This window comes from Cervus elaphus, chromosome 18 (assembly GCF_910594005.1).
Source record: "Cervus elaphus chromosome 18, mCerEla1.1, whole genome shotgun sequence".
NCBI lineage: Eukaryota > Metazoa > Chordata > Mammalia > Artiodactyla > Cervidae > Cervus > Cervus elaphus.
Genome location: NC_057832.1, coordinates 51,673,568 through 51,690,189, shown reverse-complemented (window position 1 = coordinate 51,690,189; position 16,622 = coordinate 51,673,568). Strand labels below are relative to the sequence as shown.

The window sequence follows — 16,622 nt, the reverse complement described above, 5'->3', positions numbered from 1 at the left end:
CCTAAATGAGTAAAGTTGGTAAGAACTGCACCAAAGAGCATCTTCATGGAAGTCACACAATCCACAAATTGCAAGAATACATTTTTGCAGTATTTGGCATACACTCCAATAGCTTGGGTTGATTAGAACAAAATTTAATTTGCAATGATCAGCTGGTGGCAAGAAGAGCATGAAATTATGTTGGTGCACTGGTTTTTGCACTTTCCAGTATGTTTCCTTGTAAATCAAGTACCTTCCTAATTTGTCTTTGGGTTACAGAACATATAACACAGCAAACGCTTTATTAAAAATCATTCTGGAAGGTGAGAGACAGTTAAATGTTAACCAAGCAAACACTGTCTTCCCTCCTGGCACCTTGCCCAAGGTTAAGGTATAATTCAAGGTGCTTTACTTCACTGGGTCAAGTGGTCTGCCATGAATTTCTGAAGACAAATGGCATCTCTTAGCAAAATCTCCATATGATATAAGATCTACAGTAGTCTCTATGGGTAAGGGCTAACAGTACTTCTGACTTAGCCTTTTAAGTGATGGCTCTTGTTCCAAATCTAGTTTCTAGAAGACTCAAAAGGGATTTTTAATTTGACTAGCAAACCTTATCTTTTTGAGTGGTTCAGAGCCTGTAATTAGCTGGTGGCCTTTTAAAAAATTCAAACGTGTTATGATAATAGCACATGTGGAAGAGTCCTTATGTTAGGGAGTGACATTTGCTAAAGGTTGGTCTAATGTCTTTGAATTCACTGGACATGGGGTTGGTTGTAGAGTGTGGAAGGGAACTGGAAATGGTATAAAGAAAGAAGCCCTGGCTGGAAAGATGGGTCTCTGCATGATCACTGACTCACTGCAGACCACAGGGTGATCTACTGAACCCCTGGGCCTTGATTTGTCATCTGTTACATGAGCGATTTCACGTTGCTCTTTCTAAGTTCCCTCCTAATTCTAGCATTGATCATTCCGTATGAGGAGCAGTAGGTAGCTAAGCAAAGAGGCCGGCAGACTCACGGGGCAGGTGACGACAGAACATCTTTGGCACTGTCACTCCTATAGTTCACAGAGCAAAGCACTTGTGGTTTGGAACTATATTCCCAATGTTACTGAGTGCTCAGATGATAAAAAAAAGTATAATGCTTGTCATGAACATAATTCTTACAAATATAAATCTTTTTTGGGGGAGTTGAGACACGGTAAAGAGAGATAAACTGAATCATCATAATATGACTAAGAGGGCTGACTTTTAAAAGTATGTCTTTGTGGATTCTTTTATGAAGCTGAGAAAATGGTTGCAAAGGGAATAATTACTTCTAATTTCTCTGTTTCGTAACTTTGGAGTTATATGAACTGTGTTTTCTCGGAGTGACATATAGCTGTATTTTTCTAAATCAGGGTAATCATTTTATTGTTACCTTTTATCAGGCTCTATAAAGGAAGCTAGTTTTCCATCCTAGTTGCCTTATCATGGTATCAAAACACTGAGGTTTTTGGCTTGTAAACACAATGAAGAACATTTTCAAAAGCTATACTTTTCACTACTATAATGTTCTTCTTATAACTAACACCTACTAAAAAGCAAAGGGCATACACATCTTAAATTAGCCCCAGGCTTTGCTAGGAATTTTTTAATGACTCCATGAAAAATGTCAGCCGCAAAGACTGCTTAGAAATGTATTATACTAGTGAGGTGAAAATCTGCACTTTCAACTTCATTGTTACATTTGGAATATCTAGGTTGGTCTTTTCCCTCATAATATGGAAACTGATTTAAAATGTTGTCTCCAGTGTCCTGACCACGACTCACAAAGCATTACATCACCTAGCACCCAACTCTTGCTGCTCGTTCAAGCTACCTACCTCCACATAGCACCTTTCTTCTCACAGTGAGGTTGACCTGCCCATTCCGGGCTGCATGGTGCATGAGGTCAATGACATAGCGGTGGGTCTTTCCAGCCACTGGAATTCCATCCACATAGACGAGCTCATCTCCTGGGTGTAGGCGGCCATCTCTGTCAGCTGAGCCCATGGCGATGACAGCTCCGATCAAAATCTACAGAAGCAGTGAGAAGAAAAGAACATTTATGTTTCAAAATTTATTTTTCCTTCCTATGTATGCATGTAGTAATTTAGTGGAAGATTTTATACTCTCTACCTGCTGAGTATGTACTTGAAAAATGAAAAATGAGAGGCTGAAAGGATGCTCTTTTAACTCTTCCAGGTTGCTAACTCCTCTTATAAAAACATGTTTTGAACTTGCTCTTCATGGCCATAAAGTTTGGGGGACACTTTCTAGCTGGCTCGTAAGTTGCCACCCTTAACTCCAAATGTCTGATGCTGCTGGCACTGCACGTGGGCTCTAAAATGAAACAAGTTGGGGATGTAATCCTAGCTCCAGTTCTTTATTTGTGTGGCCATGGGCAAGGCCTTTGCACCTCTGCAAGCCTCAGTTGCTTCACCTGCAAAATGGGGAAATAAAATAATAGGACCTACTTTACGGAACTGTTGGGAGATGTGAAATAAACAGCACATGGGAAGCATTTAACTTTGCTCAGGGCACATAGTGAGCTCTTGAAAAGTGTCAGGGCAAACTGACTGCTGTATATTATTAAATTCAGATAAAAGGTTCAAAATGCTTTTCATCTTTTAATTTTTATCTTGCTTTGAAAAGCTGGAGGTAAGGAGAAAACAAAACAAAACAAAGCAGAATTCGTGGCTGACTTTCCCTGGACAGTTCATTTCAGTTAAGTTCAGTCGCTCAGTCAAGTCTGACTCTTTATAACCCCATGGACTGCAGCATGCCGGGTTTCCCTGTCCATCACCAGCTCCTAGAGGTTACTCAAACTCACTTCTATCGAGTTGGTGATGCCATCCGACCATCTCATCCTCTGTCGTCCCCTTCTCCTCTCACCTACAATCTCTTCGAGCATCAGGGTCTTCTCAAATGAATCAGTTCTTTGCATTAGTTGGCCAAAGTATTGGAGTTTCAGCTTCAACATCAGTCCTTCCAATGAACACCCAGGACTGATCTCCTTTAGGATTGACTGGTTGGATCTCCTTGCAGTCCAAGGGACTCTCAAGAGTCTTCTCCAAAACCACAGTTCAAAAGCATCAATTCTTTGGCACTCTGCTTTCTTTAGAGTGCAATTCTCACATTCATACATGACTACTGGAAAAAAACATAGCTTTGACTAGATGTACCTTTGTTGGCAAAGTAATGTTTCTGCTTTTTAATATGCTGTCTAGGTTGGTCATAGATTTTCTTCCAAGGAGGAAGCACATTTTAATTTCATGGCTGAAGTCACCAACTGCAGTGATTTTGGAGGCTCCCCCCGCCCCCAATAATGTCTCTCAGTTGAACAGTTTATTTACTTTAAAAACTCAGGTAAATCTCCTCCAGGGACTTCCCTGGTGATTCAGTGGCTAAGACTCTCAGCTCCCAGTGCAGGGGGCCTGCATTCGTACCTGGTCGGGGAACTAGATCCCACATGCTGCAACTAAGCATTCATATGCTGCAATGCAGACTGAAGATCCTGCATACTGAAATGCAACCAAATAAATAAATAAAATAAAATAAAATAAAAAAAATCTCCTCCAGATTTTTGCTCTGTTTCTTTGAATATCTTCTAGGAGCATGTCCCTACACAAAGGATGTCCCCAGTTCTGCCTGCCGCCTGCAATGCTCTGCTGTTTAAATGACAACTATACCAGGAAGTTTGGAGGTACACATTTGGGAAACATGCATACTGTCATAAATCCCTGAACTGGGGACTGCAATGAAAGGCACAACAAGGTAAGTTTTCTTACTTCCCATTAGAAACACTCCAATTAGTGTCCATTAGCAAGGCTTTTTTTTTTTTTTTCCTGTCACAGAGGAAAGACAACAGCACTAAGTATTTCAGTTTTGCTCTTAAACCTACAATTTTTCCAACTCATGGACAATAGAGTTCAAAGGAGTAGACTTTCTTTTGCCAAGCGGCTTAGGCTCACGGCATCTGAAAGCAGTGGCTATCATTAGTCTGATACTATTACAGAGGCTATATTCTAGGTTGTATTGTAAGTCTTTATAAAACGAGCCTTTGTTCACAGATTGATTTCTTTCAGGCACTAATTTCTCTCAGATCTCAGCTCTGTGGATTCCAGTTAATTTGCAGCTGGTCCATGGTGCCCAGCAGGCTCACATGTCTTCAGGTTCGTCTTCCTACTCGGTCACACTGCTCAGTGCGGTCTGTCGGCACAGCCAGCAGATCGGAATGTCCAGGCCTTCTCAGTTAATATGCGAAATTATGGGCTGGAGAGTTTTCTTTTTCTCCTGAGGACTTCATATTCTTGGTTCACTGAATAGGAATGAAAATCCACCCTCCCCCACCATGGCTATTTTTCCCTATTCCTGGGGGATGGGAATAGGAAAGTGGGCAGTAGATTTGCTCCCATGTTCAATATTGGTGCTCTGATGACTGATTCATTATAGCTGTCATGGGAATCCCATTTCCGGCCTTGGATTGACTGGGCTGTGCCCATTTGCTGTAGGCCAGCAGTCAGGCAGGCTTCTGATATTTTCCATTTTCCCTTATCATTATGCCAGCCTGAATTTACAAGATTCTTTCAAAGATAGTCCAATCTATTCTTCAAAAGATTCAACCCACTATGGAGCACTTCAAAGATTTAGTAAGCGCTTTGTGCAAAAACCAGTTAAAATGAATGTTTATGTTTTTCCACAGCCCTGTGAAGAGCTGCATTTGGCTGGGTTAGCCCAAAGAAAATGCTTCAACCTTTAACTTTCCTGTGTGCCTCAGTGGGAGAGCTTACAGCTAGGCATAGAAAAAAAATGGCTAGTGAAATTCTTAGCTTAATTATCACCATTCAGTTGTAATTTTGATTCTAACTCATGAAAAGGAGTAAAAAAATAGGTTACAACTAAGAGCTAACATTGCAATTGGGCCCTCTACAAAAATAGCAAAAACAAAATTTCACATTGGAAAATTCTCACACCTCTCCCGCTGTGGGAAAACAGCAAAGAAATACTCTTGAAGTTATCTTCTGTATGACTAGTTTAATAGCATCCATTAAACAGAGAATTCCAGTAAAACATCTGTTTTTTCTATTTGCTTGCTGTGATATGAAGTACTCTCCTCACTAAGTAATTCATTTATCTAGCAGATATTCATGGAGTCCAGGGATGCTTCTAGGTGCTAGGAACCCTTCAGTGAACAATAAACAAAAATCCCCATCCTAAAGAGTCATTCCAGTAGTCATACAGTAAAGAAACATAAAAAAATATGCTGTGTGTTAGTAGGCATGTACTGTGGAAAAAAATACACCAAGGTAGGATGTTGGGTGGGTGTCAACTTTGTGGCTGAGGTGGGGTTAGGGCAGATTAGAGCAGGACTCATTGAGAAGCTGACATCTGAGCAAAGCCTGAAGTTCACTGGACACACTTTTTTTTAAACTTGAAGGTTTAATCTTCAATCTTCAGTTTGTTCCACCAAATCTTACAAATTCACTTATAATGTATTCAACATAATACTTCAACATAGCTTATTATATATATTGCATAATTATTATATGTTATTATTATATATTATTGTATAATTAGATTGTATAATCCATCCTCACTTGTTTCAAAAAAAAGTTGCTATGGTTAAGAAACAAGCTTGAGTTGAGCTGAGCATGGGGACTGGAGTGGCATTAGGGCTGCTTGCCCATGAATCACATACATGAGCCACACTGGCTCCTTCCTTCAGGAGCTGCTGCCTTTGCTGGGAATAGGCTGACCACCTACACCGCCTCTGCTTCTGGCTCTCACTGCTGGTGTCCTTTAGCCTTTGGCCAATGTGCACCTTCGTGCCCTGTGTTTCTCTGCTGACACAGAGCCAGCTCTGTGCATCTATTCAGGAAAGAAAATAACCCACTTTTTCCCCCTTTAATTCAAATATGCTTTGTACACTTGACACATTTGAGTGGTTTATTTCCTATCTGCCACTGGAACTTCAGGGACTAGATAATCTATGATTCTTTCTCGCACTGTAACTCATATTGACTTCTATATATATATAAGAATATATATATATTCTTATGTTCATCTAAGTTCTTGAAAACATACCTCAGAATATCTGATCCTTTAAATCAGTAGTTCTCAGACTTTACAGTGCACGTGAATCACACCGTGAACTTGTTAGAATTCTGCACTTACCCTGAGAGCCTGATTCTACAGGCCTGGACTGGAACCTGAGATTCCGCACGCCTACCAAGCTCCCAAGAGGTGCTGGGTGCCTCTGGTCTCTAAATCTGACACACTCTGAGCAGCAAGGTTCTGAGTGTTCTCATCTGATCTGGTGGCCACAGAGTGACACACCGGTCATATTCTATGTTCACTGAAGGACCTTCCCTCTGGTGCCTGGCTTGAGCCTCCTGCCGCATCGCACTGGTCACTTTCCAGGTCTGCTGAGCGCAAGGCCAGGGCTCCCTAACCCATCAGTCTGTATTTTCCTTCTGCCCTTGGTGACCCCTGGCTCCACTGGTTAGTGAGCTTTCCCAGCAAACACTCCACTCCTCACCTCCCTCTGACCTCCCTGGATCCTTCAACCTCTAAGGACACTTCAGCCCCACTCATCAGCTTTCTCATTGGTCTTGAGAGAGTTCTTTATCCTGCCTCTCTTGCTTTGGCCCTAAAGGAACAACTCCGTGGAAAAACAGATCTTCCCCAACCTTCCCCCCCACCACCCCCATTCTCCAAACAATTGATCTGGCCTTATTTTTTCAACTGTCTTCTCTAAAAAAGAAAGAAAAGCAAAACCTCTACAGCTCTACTTTATCTTTTTTTTTTCTACTTTATCTTATAGGCTGTAAGGGCACAGAACAAAATGAAGTATTTGATATGAAATAATAGCAATTCACATTCAAGTGGCTGATATCCCCGTAAGCCAGGGAGAAAACTAACACACACACACACACACACACACACACACACACACACACACACAGAACAAAAACTAAGAAACAAAGAAAACCCAAACCACCTTTGCAGTCCTTTGAATTAGGCTTTAATTCTTTCCCAATACTACCTAATGTCAGTCTAAACCCAGCAAGTCTGATCTGCAGTAATTATGATCTGCCCAGGGCAACTTGACAAGGTGGCAAGCAGATTTCAGGCTCTTGCTTTCTGAAACTCTTTCACGAGTTTGCACTGGACCCTCATGCCAAGGCCTACGTCTATCATCAGCTCTCTCTTCCCATGCACAGTTTTTCTCCACACAGGCCTTTCTCCACTGCAGTGTTTTCCAAGCCTTTTCATCTTGATGCCTTCCCATCTCTTTTCAGATCACAGCTGGAAATCTCATTTTCATTCCTTTGTGGCAATTTTTTATTTCTTTCTATTTCTATTGTTATTTAACTGTGAAAAGTATTTCCTCTTGCAGGAAAAATGCCCATACACTTTGTTTGAGCTGGGGTCCTGCTGTTCATTATTTGCCAAAAGCTGTGCTGTCGTGTTTAATGTGCACCATGAGATGTCAATACCATGTCATTTACATGGAGGCAGAAACCCGTTTGATATAATTTATGAGACCTCCTGTGGTTCGGGACCAAGTCACCTCACACGCCTCTCCCTTTGTAGCACAATAGCAACTAAATGAGGCTAGTGCATTTTGTTTGCATGTTATCTCTGGACTTACAGCGGAGGAAAGCAGGAAGGAAAGGCACAAGGGAGATCTTTACGGTAGACTCACCTTTCTTGACATGGTCTTTCAGAGGTGCAACATTCTGGCCTTCAAGACAGTACATTCTGGCTTTGAATGCAACAGGGAGATTGAGGCTTCTACTTTATGGTTTAACTGTAAAATTGTAACTTGCAGCCTGATTGTGTTTTAAATTATTCAAATGAAAGAATAAGCCAGAGTAAATCCAAATAAATGCAATAAGGATAATCAGCAAAACCTGTAATCTGAGGAGGCTTGTCATAAATACTGGATGCCCGCCCACTGGAGGGGAGAAAGGACAGGGAACACAAAGGCAGTGTTCAGAAGGGTTGGGAACCTGAGATCCTGTCTTCTCACCCCAGTAGAACGCTGTCCTGAGGCTGGATGGTGACCATACTGCATTCACACACCTGAGCCTCATTCTGAGCAACATGTGTTTCATTTGGGTAACAATTCCATCGCTTCTGTTGTTATTGCTTTTGCGCCATGCTAAGTTCAACTAGGCCTTTCCCTTCTCGAACCAGCTGATGCTATGCCTTCCCTGTGACTTAGTCATGCAATCCCTTCTACCTCTGAAGAGGGCGAGATGTGTGAAGGGAAAACGGTGTTGTGAATATGGTGCTAGTTTACCCACAAAGCAGACAAGCATGAGCCTATAGGGGTAGGAGTGTCCAGCAAAGTAAGTGTAAGAATTGTGTATCTCAAAGACTGCATTGAAGTAAGCATTATGAGAAGAACTGGAACTCTGTTATTTCCCCCTACATTTATTTTGCAGTTTAATCTTATACTTGCATTGATATATAGGAAAGGACTTGATCGTATTTCAGGGCCTAAAGACCATTTATGAACTTTTTATGAACCTGACTCAGTCTTATGTGTGTGTATTAGTCGCTCGCTCATGTTTGACTCTTTGCAACCCCACGTACTGTAGCCCCCCAGGCTCCTCTGTCCATGGAATTCTCCAGGCAAGAATACTGGAGTGGGTAGGCATTCTCTTCTCCAAGGAATCTTCCCAATCCAGGGGTTGAACCCAGATCTCCTTCATTGCAGGCAGATTCTTTACCGTCTGAGTCACTAGGGAAGTCCAACTTAGTCATACTAGGTATGATTTAAGGTACATCCTTTGTATCATAAAACACAATGAGTGTTTTATGGCTGTTATTTTAATACATGGTCAGAAGTCTAGCTTTGCTGTTTTTTTTTTTTCTGTATATTAATGAACTCTGTTATTTTATATTTTCACTCAGATGTATTTATACAGAATTTCTTCAGAGCCCTTTCCAAATTCCCAATATTATGCCAACTGAAGCTGAGTTCGTGAACATCCTCTAACTGTAATCACCTAATTAAAATCTGGTGAGACTCTGCAGTGTTGAACTTGATTTTACTTATGTTGATCCCCACATTTTCTCTCCCCTGTAGTTCTGATTGAAAACATACACAGTTCTGTGGTTCTGAGTCATCTCCTCACATACATCTTCTGTCATATTGCATGTTTATCTGTGAGCTGCTGCCCAAAGAGACTGGGTATCCAATACAATTAAATAACTGAAATATTCAAGAGGAATCCGATCCCTTCTAAGAAAGAGTAATGTCTCTCTCTTAATGAAATGTGCATTGATGTATGATGATTTACTGGCATGGAAACAGTGGCAAGTTTTGGAAACTTAAATAGCAAGAAACACAAATCTCATAAATTTTTATGTGAGTCCTAAAAGACTTCCTTTTTCATATCACACTGAATGATATTTCACCTCAGCCATACATATACAATATAACCCAAAGTGTAGAAATAAAGATAATTCAACTCACAGGCTGTCCAGGCTCATCTCCCCCGAGGATTCTAAAGCCAAATCCAGACTCCATCCTGCGAAGGTGAACATCCAGCTCCTTATAATCTGGACCTGGCATAAAGGAGATCCCATTGAGTAATGAATCCTGCCTCTTCCCTACCCCCTGGGGAACTGGACACACCAATGATAAATTAATTTTTTGGATGTGATTGATGAGAGTGCTGTTAAGAGTCAGTGACGAGCACAGAAATAAAAATATATATATATATGGTGACAAAAAAGTATGCATTCCAAAATTAGGTAGTCTCTGGATTAACAGTGACCAGCCAAGGACATTACTAGCATATTGCCATAGGCAGAAAGAGCACACACATTTTCTGAGTCAGAAAAAAAAAAAAAAAAAATCAATGCCTCTGTAATTCTTTATTTTCCTGAAATCATTGAGATTGCCCTCGAAGATTGGCTGCCACTTTGGGGATGTTACTCTGACTAGGATGGTTGTCTTAGAAGTATGAGAGAACAGATGGCGATGCCCTGGAACTACCTGGTGAAGGATAGTCTAGTAATTTACTAATAGCTGTTTATGATTTGATGTGTCCCACTTAGAGTGTGTGTGTGTGTGCACACACGTGCAGGCTGAGGGGCATAAACTTACACCTAATAGAAGCTGTCTCTTTTAAAATCATTAAAGTTAGAAAACATAAAATTGAAACTGTTCTCTATTGAGGTCTGAGTGTAGTTTTAATTTCCTGAAAAGCTCCTTCAGGTTTCTCATAATTTATTACTAGAAATTTACCTGAGTCTAAGTGAACTCTTATCCCTCAAACATATTAAAATGTGGAAGCCACTAGTAGATTGACTGCTGACTTCATAAACACATTCAAAATAAAGCTGAAGAGGGATACTTTTCTGTAGTTAGCCGAAAGAACGGAAATGTACTGAAAAATAAGATGAGAAATTCCTCTGAATGTCATTTTCAATTCTAGAAAAAACAAGCTAAAACCATAAGAAACCTTTTGACTTTTAAAGGAGCATGTGATTTAAATAGGATTTAAGCTTCTCCCTTGCCCCTGGCCCTTTGAATCTTCTTCAAGGGCAAATGTCTCAATTACGACTGGGTTGTGCATACTTTCAAAACCACTGTTAGGATGTTAATCAATAATCAGCAACTTTGGGGAATACTTATTAATACCATCCTTTGCTTAAGAAGTATTTGTGATCTCTGGGCCTTAATGGTTTAAAGGAAGTATTAAAACTGACAGAAGCAATTATTCAGTTAAATGTTAAATTATTATTATTTAATCAGGATGGTTCTGGAAATTGGGATTGACTTCAGATGAGACTCCTCAAGGGACAGGAAGCTATGTCTTAGTCATTTGGACATATGGTCATAGTCATAGTTGGTGATGGCCTGGCAATCTTTTCTAGAGTCTATAGTAAGTGAAGCTGCTAAAGTGAGACGGTAAGCAAAGTACAATGATATGGGGCTTGCCTTTGTGTCCGCCCACCTGGCTGTCATTTCCCAGTGATATGTGGAAGGCAAGTCACTTACTTCTGAAATTTAGGCACAAGCGTGTGTCTAGTACTCTCAAGGGGAAAAAAAAAAGCTGAATCAAGCACCTATGTACATATGTATATATCACCCAAGACTATGACTTTCATGTCCTTTTATGGCCAGATGCATGTATAACCAAAGGCTTTCCCAGTCAACGATGAATATAAAACTCAAAGAGTAATAACCAACTGCATTTCCACATCCATTAGTCATCCTTTATGAATTGTATAATCATTCATATTTGAAAGATAAGACAACTTAGCAGAATTAAGTTCCTATTAAACAGTTAATTAGACTCATGTGGTAAAAGGAAAATGAAACTTTTGCCCTATACTCTACAAGTCTCAATTGACTTTTGAGCTCAGTTTATCCCGAGGTCTAGAACATCATATATGAAATCACATGTTGGGGAGTGTGCTAAAACTTCAGGGCTCTGGAGCATGTGGAGCAGCCCCATGAAACCATAGCAGGTATCATTACTCCTCCCAAGGGAGGTGGAAAGGCAAAGGGAGACGACAGACAATGCCCAGTCACTATTTAAACCTCCAAAATTTGGTTATGGTATGACTGCTCACATCAATCTCTTCTCCAGGCTACTTTAGGCTTAGTGGACTCTAGACCATATATAAATAAAAATTACAAAGAGAGCATGATGTACTTTTGTCACTTAAAACAACAGAGCTAGCATGTTAAACCAGAACCCGCCATCTAATTGTAGATATTCTCATTTTTGCATTGCTGCGGAGTATGATGAGAAATTGTTTCTCCAGTGGCTTCAGCACCAATCCATATCGCATGAGGAGCTCTAAAAGGAGTTTACTGTGTGATCCATTTTATTTGCTAAGTGAAACTTTCCCCCAAGGAAATGCTGAAATTGTAACAGTCCCAGTAATGGAATTTTGAGATATGCCAATGTACAGGGGAGTTGTCTTGTGTCAGAGAATCCTGTGATTCCTGGGAGATTTGGAAAGTTTTTCCTTAATGAATGATTCAGGATTCTTTTTTAATTAGGAGAAAAATACAGATGTTTGCTAGTTCGTTTTATTTAACTCTGAAGAAGTAAGCAGAGCACATATTTTCTTTTCCCTGTTCTTTGTGTGCACTTTGGTGACATTCCGGTCTCTTGACTATTGCTCTGACTGCTCTGATTTCAAACCTGGGGCAAAACACGCCAACCATGTCATCTTCACCTTCCATTCTTCCAGGCCGAGATGGCTAGTTTCATGGTACATGTACGCATAGAGAGAGGCAAAGAGAGACCCATTAGAGAAGTCTGCCACAGATGTGATTTAGTTTTTATTTTTTGGTTAATTTTGGAACACAGACTCAGAGGCTACAGGGCATAGAAACCTAAGAGAAATAGTCAACTGGATAAAAAAGTTTAAATGATAGATTGTGCCTAAGGCAGTAGTATTTTGTGTGTGTTTAAGGAAAATAAGAGCTTCCAGAAAGACACTTTTTCTTTGGTTTCTCCTTCCTTCCCCCTACCCATTTGAGTCTGGCTTTAGAAAGTAACTAAAATTACACACACAAAGCTTGAAACGTTACTTTTCCTCCCCACTTTGTTAGCTCTCTTGAAAGATTATGATGTTTCTGATAGTTTTCTTCAGTTGCTCTTCTGGTGTGATGACATGTTTAAAATGACCGTAACATGCTTTATCTCTTCCCCTGTCAGTGTAAAGACTTAAAGCAAAGAAATTCAAGGGCCAGTCCTCATCCCACTGTTTCACAATCCTCACTTCTCTCTCCGGTTGGTTTACAAACCATGCACCTAGCAGGTTGTTAGATGAGGGGGTTGGGTGAACACTCAGTGGGACCTGAGTCACTCGATGTCACTCAGTCATGCCCCCACCAACATTCTTTTTTTCTTTCTTTTCTGCCTTATTTTTCTGTATTTGCACTCTTTTTCTTCCCTTATTTTTCCTCCTCTTCTTTCTGTTTGTGAAACCATGAGAGGTGTTCTCAGGCATGGCTTGGTGCAACTCAAGATGAGGCAGTGGTTGTGAAGAAATGGACTAAAAGAGTCAGAAAACTCTTTGGATACTGGTGTTCAATGGCTAGCCATGGCCAGTGTTGCTGGTTCTTTAGAGGTAGGTCTTGGGATCCTCAGGCATTATGAAATAAAACATCTGAAGATCCTTGTCCCAGGTGGGACTTTGCACGACCTCTGGGACAAGCTATGGTGATGGAATTTACAAGTACTGATTAATCCTGGGATCTCACTAATATTGAAAAAACTACATCCAGATAGCAGGGCAACCTCTGTCATAATAAAGAAAAGCAGCATTCCAAAAGCTGATTCTTATTTTGCATTAAGACTCCGGGAAGACTTCACATGCTATATGTACCCTTGGTCTAGCTTCTGAAAGACATGGCTTCATGCACAGTTTCAGGGAAAAGGATGGGCAACTGAACACAACTGATTAATTTTGTGAACATATTCAAGCTTCAAAAATGCAAAGAATGGCATTTTTATGGATTAATTTGGCACATGGGATGCTGCTGTAAACATGTCAATTAAATTCTGGTACTTGAATCCCCTTTCATGTTTTAATTAAACATAAGCACCACGGGCTTATTACCACAGTCTGGCACAGAGAATGAATTCATTCTATATTTTTTCTACTGGAAAAATGTTATTATTATTTTTTTTTTTGCTTTTCCTCATAAAGAAATCTAGGAAAGACAGTACTAGGAAGAAATCAAAGGTGGTTTCCAAAGAACTCCAGATACAGAATAAGTTAAACAGGAATTAAATAACTTTTATTGCTCATATCTAACATTACCAGATCAATAACTAATACATATCTGCCTTAAAAGAATCACTTCTCTCCGCTTTTTTTTCTCTTTATAACCTTTGGTGATATGAACATGACCAGACATGGTTTAGCCATAGTAGAAGCCATCTCCCACTCTGCATATGGTTCTCTTCAAATAACCAGAATTTTCAAATTAAGTCAGATTTTTCCCATCCTGAACACTCCCCTGCTCTCCCCATCCTTTTCTCTCTTGGACACAAGCCTTCCCTCTTTCCTCTCTGACTTAGTCCTGCCAGTCTGGTTTCTGTGCTCTTGGCATTACTGAACTGCTCTAAGGTCATTGATGACATCCTAACGACCAAATCCAATGGCCATTTTTTCTTTGTTCATTCTGCTTGATTTCTATGTCTCATTTAATACTGTCGACAAACCCTTTATGATCCTGGATTTCTTTTGTTTCTAAACAAGAAAAAAGATCTCCTTCCAGAAGCGATTTCTAGTCTTGGTTTCTGTGATATTCCATACCTTGGTTTTCTTGTCTTTGGGTGGAGCTGTCCACTCAAAGGTCCTGACTATGGATTCATTGTTTCTTCTTAACATTCTACCCTGGTGATGGCATAATTATCTTTGTTTGTTTATAATATTCCATTATGAATAGCCTGCACGAGTTGCTAAATAAATGTGTCTTAAATTTAATTGTTTCCAATCTAGTGAACCTGATAAACCATAACACTATTCTATTGAGATTTCACTTAGCTTCCTAATTATATTAGGACTTCCTATCATTAATTTTGCCTAGGGCATCTTATTCAGTTAAAGTTAGCAAAATAACTTACAATCATAATAAACAGATCCAAGTCAAAATCATGACAAATAGCTTGGTGAAGAACTTTTTATAAATATGAGAAGTAGTATAGAAGATCTATTTATTTTGGATGAAGTCATAATTTTCCAGAATAGTTTCCTAACTTGTGTGGACACTTAACAAAATATTTGGATTGGTTCTTAACCTGAAAATCTGGATTGCATGGTAGTATAATACACTCAAACTATATTAAAACTTTCCTCTTTCAAGTAATACATATTTTGGAATCATTTTGCCTATATATCAAGGTTATCTAAGTTATTACATAAACATAGTTCTTCTCTTTCTTCTTTTGGTTTTAAATAAAGTACATTCAGAAGCTGAGAAATGCAGAAAATGTGCTTATTGTGGCCATAAGCTAAGATTCAGAATCTCAAATTAAATCTTGCCTTCATTTTGCACCTGTAATTACTAGGTCTCATTTTCCCTCTGGTTCTAAGATACTCTTAAAAACTACAAGGATTTTATAGTTGGTATAAAATATATATTATTATATATAAATTATGCTAAATTTATAATATATATAATTATGTTTTTAAAAATTTCAGACAAAGCTAAACCAAATACTTTATACATTATCTGAGGACAAAATGCTGAGCAATATCTTCCATATTTCCTACAAATCCAAAAAAATGACATGGAAACTTATAGAATGAAATGATCTCAAGCACATATATTCTCCAAGGGGTGTTAGAACATGCTGAGATGGATAATGAGCTGTCATCATGGAAACACTCTAGAGATGTGTGTTGTGAGCCCACAGACCTGAAATAGTACTATTATTATGAAACATTATTTTCTACAATTGTTTCAGTATTCTGGCTTTCAATCCAGTGGTCTAAACAGCTGTTCAAAGTACTTCTTAAGAGTAAGAAGATCTAAATCTTCCTTTTCTTCATTTCCATAAAACTAAATATTTCAGCCTAAACCAAATTAATAAACATTTTTTCAGATTAGGTCAAAAATATTTAAGTAATTTAATTATTACTAAAAGCTCTTAAGCTTCAAACTATTCTATTCTAACTTAAAATACTATCAAATGTAGCACTTTATAACTGGCATGGTTTAAAAAAATGGTTATCAGTATTTAACTGATGTGAAAATAATTTCACTCTACATTAGCAAAATTCCTAGTAGTTTTTAAGTAAAGTAATTTCTAGTAAGTCTTATGGAAATGTCTAAATTGCAAATCTTTTGAGATACTCTAGCTTATTTCAATTATCTAGTCCAGTGCTTTTCAATATAAACAAAATGCAAGCTACACAGGTTATTTAAGTCTAGTAGCCATATTTTAGAAAGCAAAAAGAAACAGATACAATTTTAATAATATGCTTAACCTAACATATCCAAAATACTATTTAAGTACTAACACAAAAATAATTAGTGAGATATCATACATCTTTTTTTCTTTATTTTTGGTACTAAGTTTTTGAAATTCAGTGTGGATCTTACACACTTCTTACAGGACATCCAGACTCAGAGGGGCCACATTTCAAGCACCTAGTAGCCACAAGTGTCTAGAAGCTTCTCAACTGGACAGCATGATTTAGTTAATCTGATAGCTTCCTTTGGTACCTGTTTTTTTAATCTAGTCTTTTACTAAAGCATTTTATGAATGAACTTAATGAATAAATGATTGTTTTCTTTTGACTTTTGTTTGTTTCCTTGGCTGCCATATAGGTCAAATTTGGTGAGACTTGCCCTCTACCTTAAATATATGCTTATGTGGGTGAGTGAAATTAGCATGGTGATTATATGCTAAAAAACTGATACTACTCAGAAGAATGATTTGTTACACAAAATGGAAGACATTTCATTCACAGGACTGTGAGTACTGAAGAATACTTGCCAGAAGAATCCATTCGAAAACTGGTCCTTGGTGGCACTTGTTCTGGATGGGAAAATGGGGAATTAAAATGGAAATTCATTTATGGCATTTAAAAATTCATCTTTTTTTCTTTTTTTTGG

General features: G+C 38.9%; 1 protein-coding gene across 6 annotated transcripts in view; it reads right to left on the bottom strand.

The window, feature by feature from the left end:
- MAGI2 (membrane associated guanylate kinase, WW and PDZ domain containing 2) overlaps positions 1–16,622 on the bottom strand; it is a 1,438,402-nt gene that overhangs the window by 168,942 nt on the left and 1,252,838 nt on the right. For 4 of the 6 annotated variants that reach the window (XM_043871630.1, XM_043871626.1, XM_043871627.1 and 1 more), the window contains 3 exons: positions 16,504–16,545; positions 9,495–9,586; positions 1,846–2,038 (listed from right to left, as the gene is read on the bottom strand). In XM_043871630.1, the coding sequence (XP_043727565.1) occupies positions 1,846–2,038; positions 9,495–9,586; positions 16,504–16,545 (327 nt within the window). The remainder of the gene's footprint in view (positions 1–1,845; positions 2,039–9,494; positions 9,587–16,503; positions 16,546–16,622) is intronic. The other 2 variants (XM_043871631.1, XM_043871629.1) reach the window with 1 other exon arrangement.